Source organism: Heteronotia binoei, chromosome 2 (assembly GCF_032191835.1).
Source record: "Heteronotia binoei isolate CCM8104 ecotype False Entrance Well chromosome 2, APGP_CSIRO_Hbin_v1, whole genome shotgun sequence".
In the NCBI taxonomy this organism is placed as follows: domain Eukaryota; kingdom Metazoa; phylum Chordata; class Lepidosauria; order Squamata; family Gekkonidae; genus Heteronotia; species Heteronotia binoei.
The window spans coordinates 142,755,559-142,772,176 of NC_083224.1; the positions used below are offsets into that span (position 1 = coordinate 142,755,559).

The 16,618-nt window shown below is 42.6% G+C and overlaps 2 protein-coding genes across 2 annotated transcripts in view; both read left to right on the plus strand.

Moving 5' to 3' along the window:
* The window catches only part of LOC132567355 (calcium-activated chloride channel regulator 1-like), a 54,660-nt gene extending 51,036 nt beyond the window's left edge, over positions 1–3,624 (plus strand). The window contains 2 exon segments of the mRNA XM_060233031.1: positions 485–727; positions 3,209–3,624. Coding sequence (XP_060089014.1) covers positions 485–727; positions 3,209–3,624 — 659 coding nt within the window.
* A 10,863-nt stretch (positions 3,625–14,487) lies between these two features.
* LOC132566773 (calcium-activated chloride channel regulator 1-like) overlaps positions 14,488–16,618 on the plus strand; it is a 57,637-nt gene continuing 55,506 nt past the window's right edge. The window contains exon 1 of the mRNA XM_060232152.1: positions 14,488–14,730. Within this exon, the coding sequence (XP_060088135.1) occupies positions 14,578–14,730 (153 nt within the window). The 5' untranslated portion in view covers positions 14,488–14,577. The remainder of the gene's footprint in view (positions 14,731–16,618) is intronic.

Below are 16,618 nucleotides of genomic sequence, written 5' to 3' on the forward strand. Positions count from 1 at the left end.
TGCACACACAGAGAGCATGATGAGCCCAACAAAATACACACTCTGTAACAAGGCACACAAAAGCTCATATCTTGACTAAAACTGTGGTGGCCTTAAAGGTTCTTTTGTATTTCTCTTGTGTGATTGAAGCAGCCAAGCAAAGGGGAGGAGCATCAGCCAATGGAAAGAAATATTGATGAAAGATTGTGGCAGACTGGCCAGAAAGCAAGCTCTGGCTTGTTCCCTCCCTTCCCCTGGAAGGGGGAGGGGCAGGACCCTCAGCCAATGCAGAAAACAGAGACTTGCCTATCTACCTCTCCTGGGCAATTGAGAAAGTCTGTCAAAGCAACTTGGGATGCAGCAGCAGCAGAATTGGAGAAGAAAGCAGATGATGGCCAGTTACAGAAGGGCAGGATAGAACCCCTGTGCAGGCTGGATGTGTCACATGGGGCATATGTTTGATACCCATGCACTAAAACACATTTCTTTTGGCCTTTTTTGATAGGTGTAATAAAAATGAACCCACCAAGACCTGAAGTCAGTGAGGATGAAATCCAACTAGACCTTGGAAATTTCAGCAGAATTGCATCAGGAGGTTCTTTTGTACTGGCAGGAGCTCCTCCAAGCAGTTCAAGTGCTCCAGACATCTTTCCACCTTGTAAAATCACTGACCTTGAAGTGCATTTAGAAGATGATGAATTCCTTTTGTCCTGGACAGCTCCTGGGGATGACTATGATATTGGGAAAGGTATGCCATTTTGCTTTAATCTGAGGGCTCTGATAAACTGCCAGAACCATCCCTGTGGGTCTGTAGAGCCTGGTGCAAATTAATCTATTTGGATGCTGCCTTCCCATTCCTATCTGTCCATTCCCTGAATAAATCCCACAAAGGAGGCAGGCATGTCCATCCTGACACCTGGCATTGACATTGGGTTGGATCAACAAGTTTTATTTCTGGTGAAAAAGGGAGGAGGAATCCTATTTGACAACCAAAAAACATTATGCCAGGGATCCTTCAGGTGCTAGGATCCCTGGCATAATGTTTTTTGGTTGTCAAATAGGATTCCTATATGTAGGGGAACTGGATGAGATCAAGTAAAAAAAGCTGGTTGGACCCAACCCATTGTAATACTGTGACACCTCACTCCCCCCACCCCCCGCCAACCTCTCCTGTGAGTCATACCACTTTCTCCCAACTGGCTGTATGCTGCCTGTTTGGCAGCTGTGTCTTTCTCCGTTTGGTGGCTCCTCAGCAAGGTTTGTTCACCAGCACACAAACACACCTCCAGCTGTTTCTTGGTAAGCTGAGCCTCAGTTGCACTCTGATAAAAGCAGGGTTGCCAGGAAAGTATTGCATCTGATACCATGACATCAAAGCAGAGGATCCCGCAGACTATGGAGCCTTGGACAATAATCCTGGTTTGCTTTTCTCTGCTAATTGCTGATTCATCGGTATAGTCTTGGTTTTTGGGGGGAGGCAAACAAAACTCCTTGACTGTCAAATCTTGCACTTCTAAGTCGGGAAAAGTCTGTGCTGAGGCTGTAGCAGGGTTTGTACCCTGCTTCTTCTACTTTATGTTTGGGCCACTGGTTAGGACTCAAACATTCTAAATTTTCCTCTTCCTTACTGGATTTTGAAAGACAAGTGTCAGCCAATAGAAAGCCAATGGAATAATGTGGCCAGAGTCAAGGTTCCATTCCCAGATTAAATCCAAGAATGTGCACCAGATGCTTACTTGGCTGCTATCTTTATCAGGGATCTTTATTGGGAAAAAGTTTCTCCTCCCAATATGACTCAAAAGGGTTTCTAAAAACATCTTTCTCAATCTCCTTCTTACTGTTTTTTTCTTCCTTTAGTCCACGCTGAAGACTTTCCCTGCATCATTCCAAACACGGGCAAAACCCTGTTATGTATGTGGACTAATGTGGTATAGTATTACATATGTTCCTGCCGGGCTCATTGGAGCTTTTAAGACTGAGCTTGGGGACTCAGGAACAATGGGCAGTAGGATCCAAATCCCTGCTGCCCTGCTCCAATCACGGCCCCCTGCTGGTTTGAATGATCCAATGGCGCCCTAGTGCGGGAACCTTGAAGTGTATATAATTGGCCCCATTGGCCCAATTCAGCAGTCTTCTAGTCCAGCCGTTACCATGCTGTAACTAATAAAGAGAGCTATGGTCACTGCAAACTCATCTCCTCCTTCCATTGAACCCACTATATTATAACCCCCTTGTTATCTTTTTGCTTGCATAGTGCTTCCTTCATAACTAGGATTTTAGTGTGCAACTATGGAATGGGCACATTGTGGATTCTAATGTCTCCTCATTCATGAAAATTCACAATGTCACAGTATCCAGTGCCTTAGCTGGTATTCCTTGCCTGGAATTATTTTTCAATGATATCTTAATTATGTTATTTCTGACGTCTTAACAACACAGCACTTCTTACATACCTTAGATGTGAATATTCATAGCTGTTCTGTTGACCAAGGGCCTTCATTGTGTTTGTCATTCAGACTCCAAGAAGGACCTGTGTACAATCTTACAGAACCCATCCTTGTGGGTTGGCATACACTATCAAAGTCTGTCCTAGGTACATGAATGTTCAGTGTCCTTCACCTATCTTGGCTCTCTCTTCCAGGGCCATATTTGTTGGGTTTTCCCACCATGTTCCTACATGGTATTTGGATTGGGGCATTTGTAGAACAGCCCTTGCTCCTCTACAAGCACCTTTGAATGAATCTCAGTATAGGAAGCTAAACAAATGTTGGCAACACAGTCCTCCTTGGTCTCTAATTTCACACCCTCCTCCTTTAGTAAGTGAGCTTGCCAGTTTCCCATTGTGGGATGTACAGAAGCCACAACAATGAAAACAGGGTTGCACTTACCTATTATTGTTGTTTATCAAATGGTCTTCTGTGCAGGTATATACCCCTCCCTCCTACCCCTCTTTGAACTCTCTGGAACCTTAGTTTCTTGGGATCTCCAGTAGCAGTATGGAGATAATTGAGGGAGTAGCAGCTTCCTTCCACTTGCCATGGTTTCATCAGAATATCACCATGGGGAAGAGGGGCATTCCTAGAAAGGTCTGAATTTTTTTCTGGGAAACATTTCCTGAGTGCAAGGAGTTTGAAACCCATTGACAGGGAGTAATATTAGATTATTTTCATCTAGTCCTTGACATAAAATATAGGTTTCTAATGCCTGTCAATTATATTTTATTTTGCAGCAGAAAGATATGAAATAAAAATGAGTAAAAATCCCTTGGAATTAAGAGATGCTGCTTTTCATACAGCCATTTCTGTGAACACATCTGGTCTGACAACTGATTTTGCAGGAGTCAAACAATCCTTTCAATTTAAGCCTGAAAACTTCACACACACAAATGGCGCTACCATCTACTTTGCAATTTGTGGCATTGATGACAGCAACAATGTTGGAGAAGCATCCAATATCGCAAGAACAGTTGTACTTGTTTCCACATTTCCTACTACTACCTCTCCTACTTCTTCTAATAAAGAAAACAATAGTAGCATTATAGTGATCATAGTATGTGTGTCTGTAGTTGCTATTTGTGCTATTGTAAGTGTAACAATTTGTGTATTTAAAAAACGAAAAACCTGGAATCCTGTGCCAGTACTGTAATAACTTTCAAGAGTTAGAAATTCTGTGCAGGATCCTACCATCCCTGTACAGAAAGCATGTGGTATTTTCTCATGGTCCCCTCCACTGCTGCAGCTCCCTTAGATCCCTGGAATGATCACTCCTGGGGTTCACTCCCAGGGTTGCGGGATCTACACAGAGAAACAGCTGTGATGGTTGGCAGGCTGGAGTGAGGAGGAACAAGGAGATGAATCTGCCTCCTTGCCTTTGTAGAGTCATGCATGTGGAAGAGGAAGGAGAAGCAATTTCAACTCCGTGTGTCACTGACTCCACCCTTGCCAAGCGACATGGCTGTTCAGACATGTGAGTCCTGGAATTGATTGCTGCAGGGACTAGAAAGAGCTGTAGCAGCAAACGAGGATGCAGGCCTATACTTTCTGCCCACTAAACTATACAGTGAATGTCTAAAGAGATTTATACTCTGTTGTTTTAGAACCAATCTGTTAATCCTATCCTTTTCCAGGGGTCATTTTGTAGAAAAATAGGTGGTGGAGCTAATCTAGGGATTGTTATTCAATGGACAAGGAGGTGGAACTCTCAGAAGGAGGAGGTTGAACTCTCAGAAAGGTTCAGGAGCTGTGCTCCTGTGAGCTCCCACTGAATCTGAGGCCTGTCTTTTTCTGTATCATGTCAGGTTCCATATCATAGTTTTCAAAGACTCTAAATAGGCATACGTAGACAAATTGTGTTGGATCCAATGGAAGGGCTATCTGGTTTTTTATTTCCTCCCTCCTGTGGCAGACATTTGATTCCCACCCCTTTGCAGTTCTAAGAAATCCTCTGCCCCACCCAGAGAACAACACTGGTTCCAATCCTGCAAGTACTCGATAATATATGTATATCTTTTTCTTCTTACATACTTTTAAATAAAGAATCAATGTGTGCACTGCATGTTCAGAAATGGTGTCTTACTTCCAGGTTGTTTTTTCTTCCAGGGTTGCACAAATCAATTCATGCAATAGCAAGGTCTGTAGGGTACAACTTAACGAGAGGTCTGGCATTACAGCTATGGATGTATACAGAAATTTCATATGGGTTTTTCAGGTTATTTAATATTATTTTCATGTTCAGTGCCATCATATCTGGTTCACATTTATGCTAGTTGAACGGGAAGCACATTTCCACCTATAACTTTGTCGTCTTCTAGCCTGCTGGGGCATGACTCTCAGAAACTGTACCTCTCAGCCATGCTGCTAGATCACATGGGTAGCCATATTAGTCCATCTAAAGCAGTTGAAAAGAACAAGTCTTGCTCTTCTCAGACATGGTAACCCTGTAATCCAAATTTCAGAAAAAGCTAAGTAAGTGTTTCTATTTTGCACAAATAAATACAGGACACTTTGTTTTTAACTTTGTATTTGACCATCTAATTGGAATGAAATTCTCAAGGCAGTAGCTCCCCAACCCACCCACAGGATTCTCCCTACCAAGGAATGGGCCACAGTTTAAAATTCTCACTTGTTTTAAATAGTCTAAAAGATGGTCTTGGCTGCTATTGTAGCAGGTCATGGAGGGGCCAACCTTCAGCCTGTCCAGATTTGTTGTATATAGATATTATTTCTATACCCTTTATTATGAAGAGTGTTGCATTTTGTAAAAGACATGGAGAAAGCAATCCTACAAATGCCCCAGAGGTGGAGAATGGATTCAGCCGAGATATTTGCAGTGGTGCTTTGCCTTCTCAGTGAGCACAGCTGTCATGCTTGTTCTCTCCTCTCATCACCCTTCATGTTATGAGGCACAGTTGGGTAAGCAGCCCATGCACCAACTGACCTTCCCTCCCCACTCTTGCCTCCCTTCTAGCCTCATCTCTCCTTATCTAGCCCAACAAGGCCTTGTGTGGTGTTAGGGACTCTGCTACTCCAGGGGAAAGCAGGAAAGTAAAGACAGTGAACTCAGCAAAGGCCATGGCAAGAGATGGCCAGAACATGCACATGCAGACAGTGAAGCTTACATTATATTTTTCAGCAATTCAGTTGTTTAACTTAATTGGTTACATGCTAGTTTTGTTGCTGTGCTGTTATTTTTGCTAATGACTGATAATAGTAATAAAAATGTCAGGGAGTGACATTTTGTGTAACGTTTTAGATAGAAGCTCTGTCTAGCAGGATATGTTCTAAAATTAATATATTAAGATATGGTTTAAAAATATTTTCTTGCATACACACAAAGTAAGTATACAGACGGAGCTAGCTAAAACACCCTAATTCTCAGCCATATGAGTAATGTGATCGCTGACATATTTTATTATGAGATATGCAGAAGAGGAAAAAACATGTAATACTGTAGCAATGATGAAACTAATAATGTAGTTACAACAGACTAGTTATGAAGTTTGAAATGATGAATATAAATACACCCCATCGGAAGAAAATATCATTGTATGTTATAGACAAAGTGGAAGAGTGGGGAATCAAACCCGATTCTCCCAGATAAGAGTCCGCGCACTTAACCACTATACCAAACTGGCTTTCATTTTAACTGCTAGCTGGCAAAATTAAACAGAGCAAATGATGAAGTGCATATATGAAGTGCAGCAGGGAGCTATCCTCTTGCCAATATTATTTAACATCTATATGTGCCCCCTTGCCCAGATTGCCCAAGTTTTTGGGCTGCATTGTCACCAGTATGCTGATGACACCCAGCTCTACCTGTTGATGGGTGGTAGACTGTCCTCTGCCCCTGATAATCTGTCTGAGGTGTTAGGAGCCATGGCCGGATGGTTACAGCAGAGCTGGCTGAAGTTAAATTCAGCTAAGACAGAGGTCCTGTGCCTGAGTTGAGTGGGGGTGGGTTCATGCATCCAGCTCCCAGCCTTGGATGGTGCGTTTTGGTGCTGGCACAACAGGTGAAGAGCTTGGGAGTGATTCCGGATGCCTCCCTTTCTATGGAGGCCCAGGTCGTGATGGTTGCCGGGTCTGTCTTTTTCTATCTACAGCAGATCAGGCAACTAGCACCATATCTATCCCCCCCAAGATTTAGCTACAGTGATCCATGCAATGGTCACTTCTAGGCTAGACTACTGTAACTTGCTCTATGTGGGCTTGCCCTTGAGGCTGATCTGGAAACTGCAGCGGGTTCAGAGTGTGGCAGCTTGCTTGCTGACTGCATCACCTATATGGGTGAGCATACGGTCGACACTCCACAGTCTGCACTGGCTGCCTATAGAGTACCGGGTCCGTTTTAAGGTTTTAGTTTTGACTTCTAAAGCCTTGCGTGGCCTGGGACCAACATACCTGTGGGACTGTCTCTCCCCATATATGCCCCAGAGGTTGCTTCATTCGGCCTCCCAAGATCTTTTGACCGTCCCTGGCCCAAGAGATGCCCATCTTGCCTCTACCATGGCTAGGGCTTTTTCAGTCCTGGCCCCGACCTCGTGGAATCAGCTCCCTATGGAGATCTAGGCCCTACCTGGCTTGTTAGCCTTTCATAGGGCCTGTAAAACAGAGCTGTTCCGCCAGGCTTTTGGATGAGGCAGCAGACATCTATTTGTTAGATCGGTTGGCCTCCCATGCTGTACCATCATGTTACACCATCATCAGTGCTGAAAAATTATGCTATTAATATAGCGTTGCTATTTAATCATTATTCAGACTGTTTGTTACTGACGTAGGCTAGTGAGTTATGTAACATCATAATATATGGTATGATATATGGTATGTCAAGTGCCGATTAGATTCTGAGCTTAATGCTGTAACTGATTTTATTGTGATTTTAGTTGTTCTTGATTGTTTGTTTTACTATTACTTATTTTGATGTACTCCGCCCTGAGCTCCCATGGGGGAATGGGCAGAATATAAATAAACTAACGATGATGATGATCAGGGCTCTTTTTCTGGCAGGAGCTCCTCTGCATATCAGGCCATGCCCCCCTGATGTAGCCAATCCTCCAAGAGCTTAAAGGACTCTTAGTACAAGGCCTACTGTAAACTCCAGGGTTGGCTACATCAGGGGGACATGGCCTAATATGCAGAGGAGCTCCTGCTAGAAAAAGAGCCCAGATGATGATACTTCACACCCACCCACAATCTTTTGCAGATTTTCTGCCTTTCTGAAATAAGAAATAAGAGAAATTCTCCATCTTCCTATGGCCTTGTCTTTCCAGGTGTCCCCCCCTCAGGTGATATTGATACCAAAAGTAAAAACAGGAAGAAAAGTGCTTGGGAAAGAAAGGTAAGAGACAGGTATGAATCATGCCGTCATTGGTGTGCTTTGCAAACCTGACTCCTACTCTATCCACTTTATGTAATATCTCTGCTGCTGCTGTCATCTACTTTGATATGTAGTGTTAAATCTCAGCAAGAGTTTCAAAGTCCTACATGAGAGAGCCTCCTGGCACAATGGCAGGTTACTTCAGTGCAATTTTGTTCCTTGCATCTCAACGTTTGTGGAAAGTAATAAAGACATAAAGAAATAAAGACATTGGTGCCCTTTGTACATTACTAGCCAGGTTAGTTTCTTGTATTCATTTATTGCCACTGCATTAAAATGAATTAGAGAGCTTGTAAGCCAAAATGCCCTCAAAACAAGGATGGGGAATTGTCAGGTGGGCAGCTGGCTTAATAAGAATCTTTTATCTATGTATACAGGATCCACATCCAGAAATTAATGCTTAAATTTATCAAGGATTCTAATTAAGTAAAACCAATTAAAATTTATTCCAGAAAATAATAGGCTTACATACAAGACAAATAATTCACAAAACACACATACAGTCCTAAGAAAAATAGAGATATAGAGACAACACATGGATAGGCAAACAGGGTGATAATTACCAATCGTAGTCTTCAAGGAAGGCTCCGATGACGACGAAAGAGAACAGGGGAAATAAGACCCTCAACTGATCAGGAATCGGGGGTGGGTCTAGACAGCGGAACTGGGGTACTGCTAGATGCACACATGAGTGGAGTTGGGTCAGAGGTTAAATAGACTACCTTAGACCCTCGGGGGATGGGAGGTACAGGGGCGGAAAAAGGGGAGGCTCTGTAGTGACCATAACGGCTGGACTTCTGCAGTAGCCAATAACAAGTTAATTGGTGGCTAGGGTGGCCATAATGTCTGAAGGCCAGCCAGGGACACCTTGGGGGGGGAAGGTAGGGGTGCGCGCGCGCTGCCGGAAACAGGAAGTGACGTCACTTCCGGTGACGGCACTTCCGGTGATGTCACGCCACCGCCGGAAACAGGAAGTGACATCACTTCCTGTGACGTCATTTCCCCCGCGCCACCTGCCGGAAATGGGAAGTGACATCACTTCCTGTGACATCATTTCCCCTGCGCCACCTGCCGGAAGCAGGAAGTGACATCACTTCCTGTGACATCATTCCCCCCAAATGACATCATTTCCCCCAAATGCCACTGCCGGAAACAGGAAGTGACTTCACAGCACTTCCTGTGACGTCCCCAAAAATCCCCCAAATATCACCGCCGGAAACAATTTTGTTCTCAAATCCTGTATATACTTCATCAGTATATGGGATAAGGCACTTTCTCAACTGTGCTGCATAATGCAGCCTATTTATTTTGTCCTGTTTGCTCTGTTGGCTCTATCTGCGCCACCTTCATCACTTTCGGGGTGTGGATCCCCCAGTGGGGTGGGCTCCCGACTCCCTCCGCCAGCTGTTTCTGATAGCCCTGCGCCCCCTCTTTCATTTGATATGTGTCCCGTGCGGGTGCCACCCTCCCGCCGGGAGATGCCGCAAAATGAGCCCCCTTGAGGCTTATGGCGGCAGGGCTCGGGGGAAGCGAGCTAGACTGCTGTTCTTTTGAGGGGTTATAGTGTTTCAAGCCCGTCCCTGTGGCATCGGTCCCATCATTGTGGGACCCAGGGGGCCGGCGCAGCGGCCCGCCGAAGCAGCCTGTCACTAATAACACAGGTCGAGATGCAGGACAGGAACCCGGAAGTGACCGACTTTTTCTACCTATCCCTAAATACTAGAACTCAAGGGCACCCAGTAACATTTATGGGAAATAGATTCAGGACAAACAAAGAGTAGTACTTCTTTATACAAGAAGTGATTAAAATGTGAAATTCATTGCCAGAGGATGGAATGATGGCCAGCCACAAGAATAAAAGGTTATTGGGTCAATTCATGGAGCATAGGTCCATTAGTGATGGCTAACCATGGTGACTAAAGGGAACCTCAAAATTCAGACAGTAAAATCTTCCAATTATCAGTGCTAGGACTAGGAGGCAACGTTAGGAGAATGCCTTGGCTTTTATGCCTTGTTGTTGGTTCGCCATAGTAACTGACTGGCCACTGGGTGAGATAGGATGCTAGACTAAATGGACCAATGGTCTGATCCAGTAGGACTCTTATTATGTTCTTAACATATCTTATATTGGAACATACTCTGTATTGTGATGTTATGCATCCCACTCCTTGCTGACAGCTTCAGATGATGTGGAGTGACAGCATTGGAACACAGAGTAACACAATGTTGCAGCACAGAGTAAGTGGAAATGTCAGTTTTAGCAGCATCTTCATGCCATTCATAATGAATTTGTGGTATCCTCTGGTAAGTCTTAAGAGAGTCTTCAGTAAGTGTTTACAGCATTATGTCATGAGGGATTGTGATCTGACTGATAACATTATGTGATTGCAGGGACTTGATTTGAATCTAATGTCCTGTTTCTGCTCAAGTTTTTTTTTCCAATGAAAAATCAATAAAGAATGAAAATTCAAAGTCTTCAAGAATTTTAGAGTCAAGTTCATTTTGGAAGAAGAAGATGAGGAGAAGATTGGATTTATACACTACCCTTCACTCAGAGTCCCAGAATGGTTTACAATCTCCTTTCCCTTCCACTCTCCACAACAGACACCCTGTGAGGTAGGTGTGGCTGAGAGAGCTCTTTCGAGAATTGCTCTGAAGAGAACAGCTCTGAGAGAACTGGCTGACCAAATGTAACACTAGCAGCTGGATGTGAAGGAGTGGACAATCAAACCTGGTTCTCCCAGATTAAAGTCTGTGTTCTTATCCACTACATCAAGCCAGCTCAAATCAATTTTGCATAATGCTTTTCATGTTATGACCATTGATTATTTTACATTATATATATATTACATCCATGTTATTTACTTGTGATTAATATTTTATCTCAGTTAATATAGTTAACATCAGTTCAGCAAGGCCATCTTGGTTGTGACACCAAAATTATGGAATTCTCTCCCCAGGGAGATTTGTCTGCCTCTTTCTATTATTGTCAACTGCCAGCAGCTAAAGACTACTGTTTTGTCTGGTGACCCCTCACTGACCCTACTTCCTGTTTATGTGTGTGTGCTTTTAAAGCGGGCCTTAATGTGTGTCACTACCTTGTGGATCCTAAGTAAATATGAACACATGAAGCTGCTTTATACTGGGAATCAGACCCTAGGTCCATCAAAGTCAATATTGTCTACTCAGACCAGCAGTGACTCTCCAAGATCTCAGGATGAGGTCTTTCACATCACCTCTTACATGATCCTTTTAATTGGAGTTATCAGGGATTGAACCTAGGACCTTCAGCATGCTCAGTCAGTGAGCCATAGCCCTTCATGTTGGGTCAAAATTGGCATAAAATAATTCAAAGAAAGAAAAACAATGTCAGTTTTTATATGACTTCTTCAAAATATCTATGTAAAACAGTCAACATAGCTTCCTCCAGAGTCTGGAGTATAAGGGAAAGGGTTTTTTTTTTCAATGATGGTACCAATCAGGACTGAAGACAATATCATTGATAGAGCACAGGCAGAAGACTTGGTATGACTCCTGAATTATGTTGACAAACTGCTAGAATATGATGGCCACACCATACAGGCCAAAAGGCATCATGCAGAATTGGAAAAACTGGTGATTCCTGGTTAGCATTCTGCACAACCTCTCAATATCCCTTTGTGGGATCAAGAGTTGTGAGATACAGTTTTGTTTCTTACTTAACTGACTGGCTAGAATGTTGACCTAGGACATGAAGTAGGCATCAAACAACACAATTTTATTCATGTCCCAGAAACTGATATAGGTGCGTGTACTACTACTGGACTCAGGAACCAGTACTATTCGGCTATGCCAGACACTCCTGCTTCTCATAAGAGGACAGGAAATTAAAAGGCTGCTCTGATAGCTGCTAACAACTGTAGCCACTAGAGCTCTTCCTGCCCTTTCTTGTTTGTGTGTGTGAGAGAGATGTTAAGCCAGAAGCAAGAAAGTCTCATTCCTAAGAACAGCATTCTATTTCAGAGGGATAGTATCAGATAGCAGGAAGGAAAGAGTGCTTTGTGTATCCTGACCCTCTATCTAAATCTATAGCGCTGTTTCTGAAATCGAAGGCAGGAGACAGGGTACACGTCTCCACTTCCAACAAAAATCAATCCACTCCAGCTTCCAGAAGTTTAGAAAATGTTATTGTGGTGGGTGAGCTGTAATTTCCAAGTTGCTCATCCCAATTTAGCTAATCCTTGCAGATTTTAGGCTTAAAAGGGAATAAAGAACAAAATAGAACATGACCAGTTATTTGCTGAAAAAAGTGCTACTATGCACACAACAACTTTTAATATAAATTCAGATCACAATGGCTAAATAAATAAATTGAAGTTAAAACTATCAGGAAGTGCAAACTAGCAGGAGCCTGAACACAGCAGGAAATAAGAAACAAAACATTTTAAAATTCTGGAGTTTTTGATTGGGAAAATAATGTACTTATTAATTCAAGAGTAATTTTGCAATACCAGCAGGTGAAATTATAGCACAATACCAGGAGGTTACATTATAGCACAATTACAGTGTCATCTCCATTCTAATTCTATGGTTTTCCATTTCACAAATAATAGCAAGAATTTAATAATACCTACTTAAGAATAAGTCTCATTAAGTGTAATGGAACAGAACAGATTTTTGTCAGCCAACTGCGGCATTACAACTTAATTACTCATTCCATGATCAGCACAAAAGGGGTTTGAAAAAAGATGAATGAATGAATGAACAGGGGAACACTAATCCACAAGAGGTTGTGAGTGGCATTGTCTGAACTCTGTTAAAATGTAATGAATGTATAATATAGTGGGTTCTTAGGCATTGAGGAGGTGAGGTGGTAGTGACAACAAGCTCTTTAATTACAGCATGGTAGGTGGCTGCACTAACAAGACTGAGAAACGGGGCTCTCTGGGCCAACTATATACAATGCTGGGTTCCCGCACTAGCATGTTATTGGGTCATTCAAACCATCAGGGCAGTTTGGATTGTGATTGGAGCAGGGCAGTTTGGATTTGGATCCTACTGCCCATTGTTCCTAACTCCGCAAGTTCAGTTCTTCAGGCTCCAAAGAGCCAGGCAGCAACACCATTGGTAACAATATGGATTCTCATACATAACAGAAAGAATCATGGTAATTCAGAATAAATTGCTAGCCTGGATAGGCTTTGTTTTTCCACTGCATGAAACTAGAAGTGTGATCTGCATTTATGTGACAAGCAGCATGAGTTTTGTTTTTTTGCCCAAGTCACTATCAGTCTGGCCTTATTTACACAAATAAATCTTGTTCTTGGAGAAGTTTCTCTCAAGAACATCCTCATCCTCTCTTTCCAGACTGCTTGTAGTCACATACAGCAGATGTAGCAATGTAACGGTTTCCACAAAGTAATATTTTACCTTTTATCCCAGAACTGTCAGAATGCATGAGCTACACTACCAGGGCCATCATTGCCCTCAATCAGGAATAATTTCTGTGGTACTATACAAACCAAAGCTGGGCCAGATTCTCCAGTATAATATCAGCACCTCATTCTATCAGCTCTCATTTGTCATATATTCACATTGCCACTGTAGCAGATATAAGGTGAAGGAATTAGCAATGTACCTAGGAATCAAACTAGATGAAACCCTAGAAGATGCATGAACAGATCTTCTGAACATTTTTTTATTAGTAAGCAGCAGACCAGGGAAAGGAGGAGTCTTCAGATCAGAGCTGCAACATGGGGGGGAAACATTATCCCACTATTCAGAATAGGAAAAAAATCTTTTTTTTCAATGTGGAGGATTTCCAGATATCATTGTCACTGCCAATTTCTAGGAAAGTAATTCCTGGCATTTCCTTGGTTTGAATTGGCAACGTTAATTCCGGAAACTTTCCCCTTTCCCCCCTGCCTCTGAAGCAATGTTTGATTTCCCAACTCCAAACAGTTGGGCGCATGTTCAATGGACCCCCCCCCCTCCCAGAAATCACCATCTGATCACGCATGCTCCAAGAAAAGAGCATAATGGTATTGGATGTCTGAACACTCAACAACAGAATGAGTAGCATTCTTGGATGCTCATCTGAACGACCCTGCATCGAATCAATATTGAGTGGTTCAAATTTGAGCGCTACACACCCGCTTTTAATGTGACGTGTGACCACACTCATTGATTTCCTGCTCTCCTCATCTAAGAGCTGCTCTTTGTTTTGCAGAGTAAACACAAGGATCGTTTTATCTCAGTTCAATAAATCCCAGCAGTGTCATAACATATTATTCATGTTACATACTTTAAAAGTGTTGTTACGTAAATATTATTTATCTGGTAGAGAACCCAACCCAGGGATTAGTCTTGAGTTGATTTTGCCCTTCCATTAAAGCTATGAATTTCTTCCATGCACAGCCATAAGGCAAACCAGAAAGGCTAGATTGCTATTTCAATTAAGTTTTGTTTAAAAATGCTCATAGTGTATTACTGACAACAGCAAGACAAGGAAATACAACTTGTTGATTAACATATCTCATCCTTGGAGATTTCCCCTGATTGTTAACTTGTAACCAAATACAGTATTGACTACTCAGACAAACTGAAGTTCCTTAATAGTTCAAAGTTCTGTCATAAAACACAGAGCGGTTTTCTGTGCATCCATATATAAGTAGTTGCATATGTAACAGTTCTGTGCCATTATTTTTCTCGCTGAGAGTGGTATAACTGGTAGAATCAAAGATAATGGTTAACGTATGGCTTCTTGCCTTGGTGTTACAATTACTACATGGGGTGACAGGTTCCTTGGTAAAACTCAACAATGGTGGGTTTGAAGACATTGTTATTGCAATTAATCCCCAGTTACCAGAAGATGACAAAATTGTCAACAGTTTAAAGGTAAGCCTGAACATTTTTTCATTATATTATATACATTTGGTATTAGTGACTTTGACACATTTTAATACATTAGCAAATTCATCTGGCATTCTGCAAGCAGGGATATGCACATTCCAGGCTGCTACTGGAAATTTCCCCAAGGTTTCTTAAATGTACAATGCAGCAGTGGAACTTCCAGATCAATACATCCCATCCTCTGCATAGTTTTGCCTGCTCTATATTGGAGTACAGACCTTTATCATGACATAAACTTTGTATCTTCAGTTTTGAATATTGGATGTACAATAATCAACATTATTGATTTTTCTAACAATTGTGGTGTCTTGGACTAGTATGTATCAATGTGAGGTTCATAAATAAGACAAAAGAAGTGTAACTATTCTGAGGTATACCATGTCCCTAACCTTTTGAGAGGCAGTGTACCAACATCCCTTTTTAAATGTATGAATACTCAGTTTTCAAATGCCTTCAGTAAATAGGGTGTCTTGGTCAAGATAGATATCAAATTTCAACTTCTTATCTAGTGCAAGAATGGTTTGAGGTGTACTTCTTGCCTCTCTCTTGGAGAAAGAGATATGCCTATTTCAGATATTCCAAGTAGTTATGACTTAGTTATGTCTATTTAATTTTAGGTTCATAAGGACAAACAGTACAGAACTGTATAGAGGGCACTAGTGCCACCATTTCTTTACTGGTCTTGTACTTTTAAGGGTGGCTTGACAGAGAAAAAATTAACAGTAATAGCATTTCACATAATTTCTCTCCAGGTGCATAGCCAGGATTTTAGGGGGCTTTTTAAAAAGTTAGGGAGACCCTTTCCCATCTACTATGGGGCTTGCCACTTCTCAGAAGCTTTCTGGGATAGGGCCAAAAGCTGGAGTCTCTGAAAGTGGCCAAGTTGAGGCAGCCGACTCTAAACCTTTGGAGTCAAGAAGGGACTGCACATTGCATGCAAGCAGGGGGGTTTTCTTCCACCTCCCTCTCCCCCACCCCAGCATTTTGCAGCCAGCAGCTCCATCTGTCCCCACCCCACCCCCCGCCCATTCCACATGGCTTCCTTTGCCTCCTGCTCCTCCACCTCCCTCCTTTCTGTCTACTGCTTTTGCTGCTGTGTTCTGCTCAGCTCTCCTGGATCCAGCTGCTGCTGCTATGCCAGCTCAGTCATGGCAAGAAAGAAAGAAAGAAAGAAAGAAAGAAAGAAAGAAAGAAAGAAAGAAAGAAAGAAAGAAAGAAAGAAAGAAAGAAAGAAAGGGCTGCCAGAGGGCCCCTGGAAGTCAGGGGCAGTGCCCTCACACTGTTTCTCTCTATGCTTCTCCTGTCAAGGTAAAGAAGAGTGGGTTTTTATATCCCAATTTTCTCTGCCCTAAGGAGTCTCAAAGCAGCTTACAATCACCTTTCCTTCATATCCCCACAACAGGTAACTTGTGAGGTAGATGGGGCTCCAAGAGTTCTGAGAGAACTGTGACTGGCCCAAGGTTACCCAGCAGGCTTCAGGTGGAGGATTGGGATATCAGACCCGGTTCTCCAGATTAGCTAAAGGTGCTGAAACAGGGCCAGCAAAGGTGGCAGAAAACCTAGTCACCAAGGATGAAACAGGTAGGGCAAGTTTTCAGAGAAATGGGGATGTAAAAAAATTTAATATTTTGTTGGTGTGACCAGATTTTTAATGGAGTTTTTGAAGCAAAATTGTGGCTGCCATCCAAATTGTGGTATGAACTTGTGCCTGCTAAATATGTTTGACTTACAGAAAAATTAAAGCAGAAAAAAAACAGTTGTCAGCAGACCATTTTCTCCCCCTCCCCCACCCCGCTGATGACCAAACAATCAGCCATGCAGCAAGATTCCATGGTTAAGTGGGGAACTGAACCTGAGTCTTGACCATACCAGG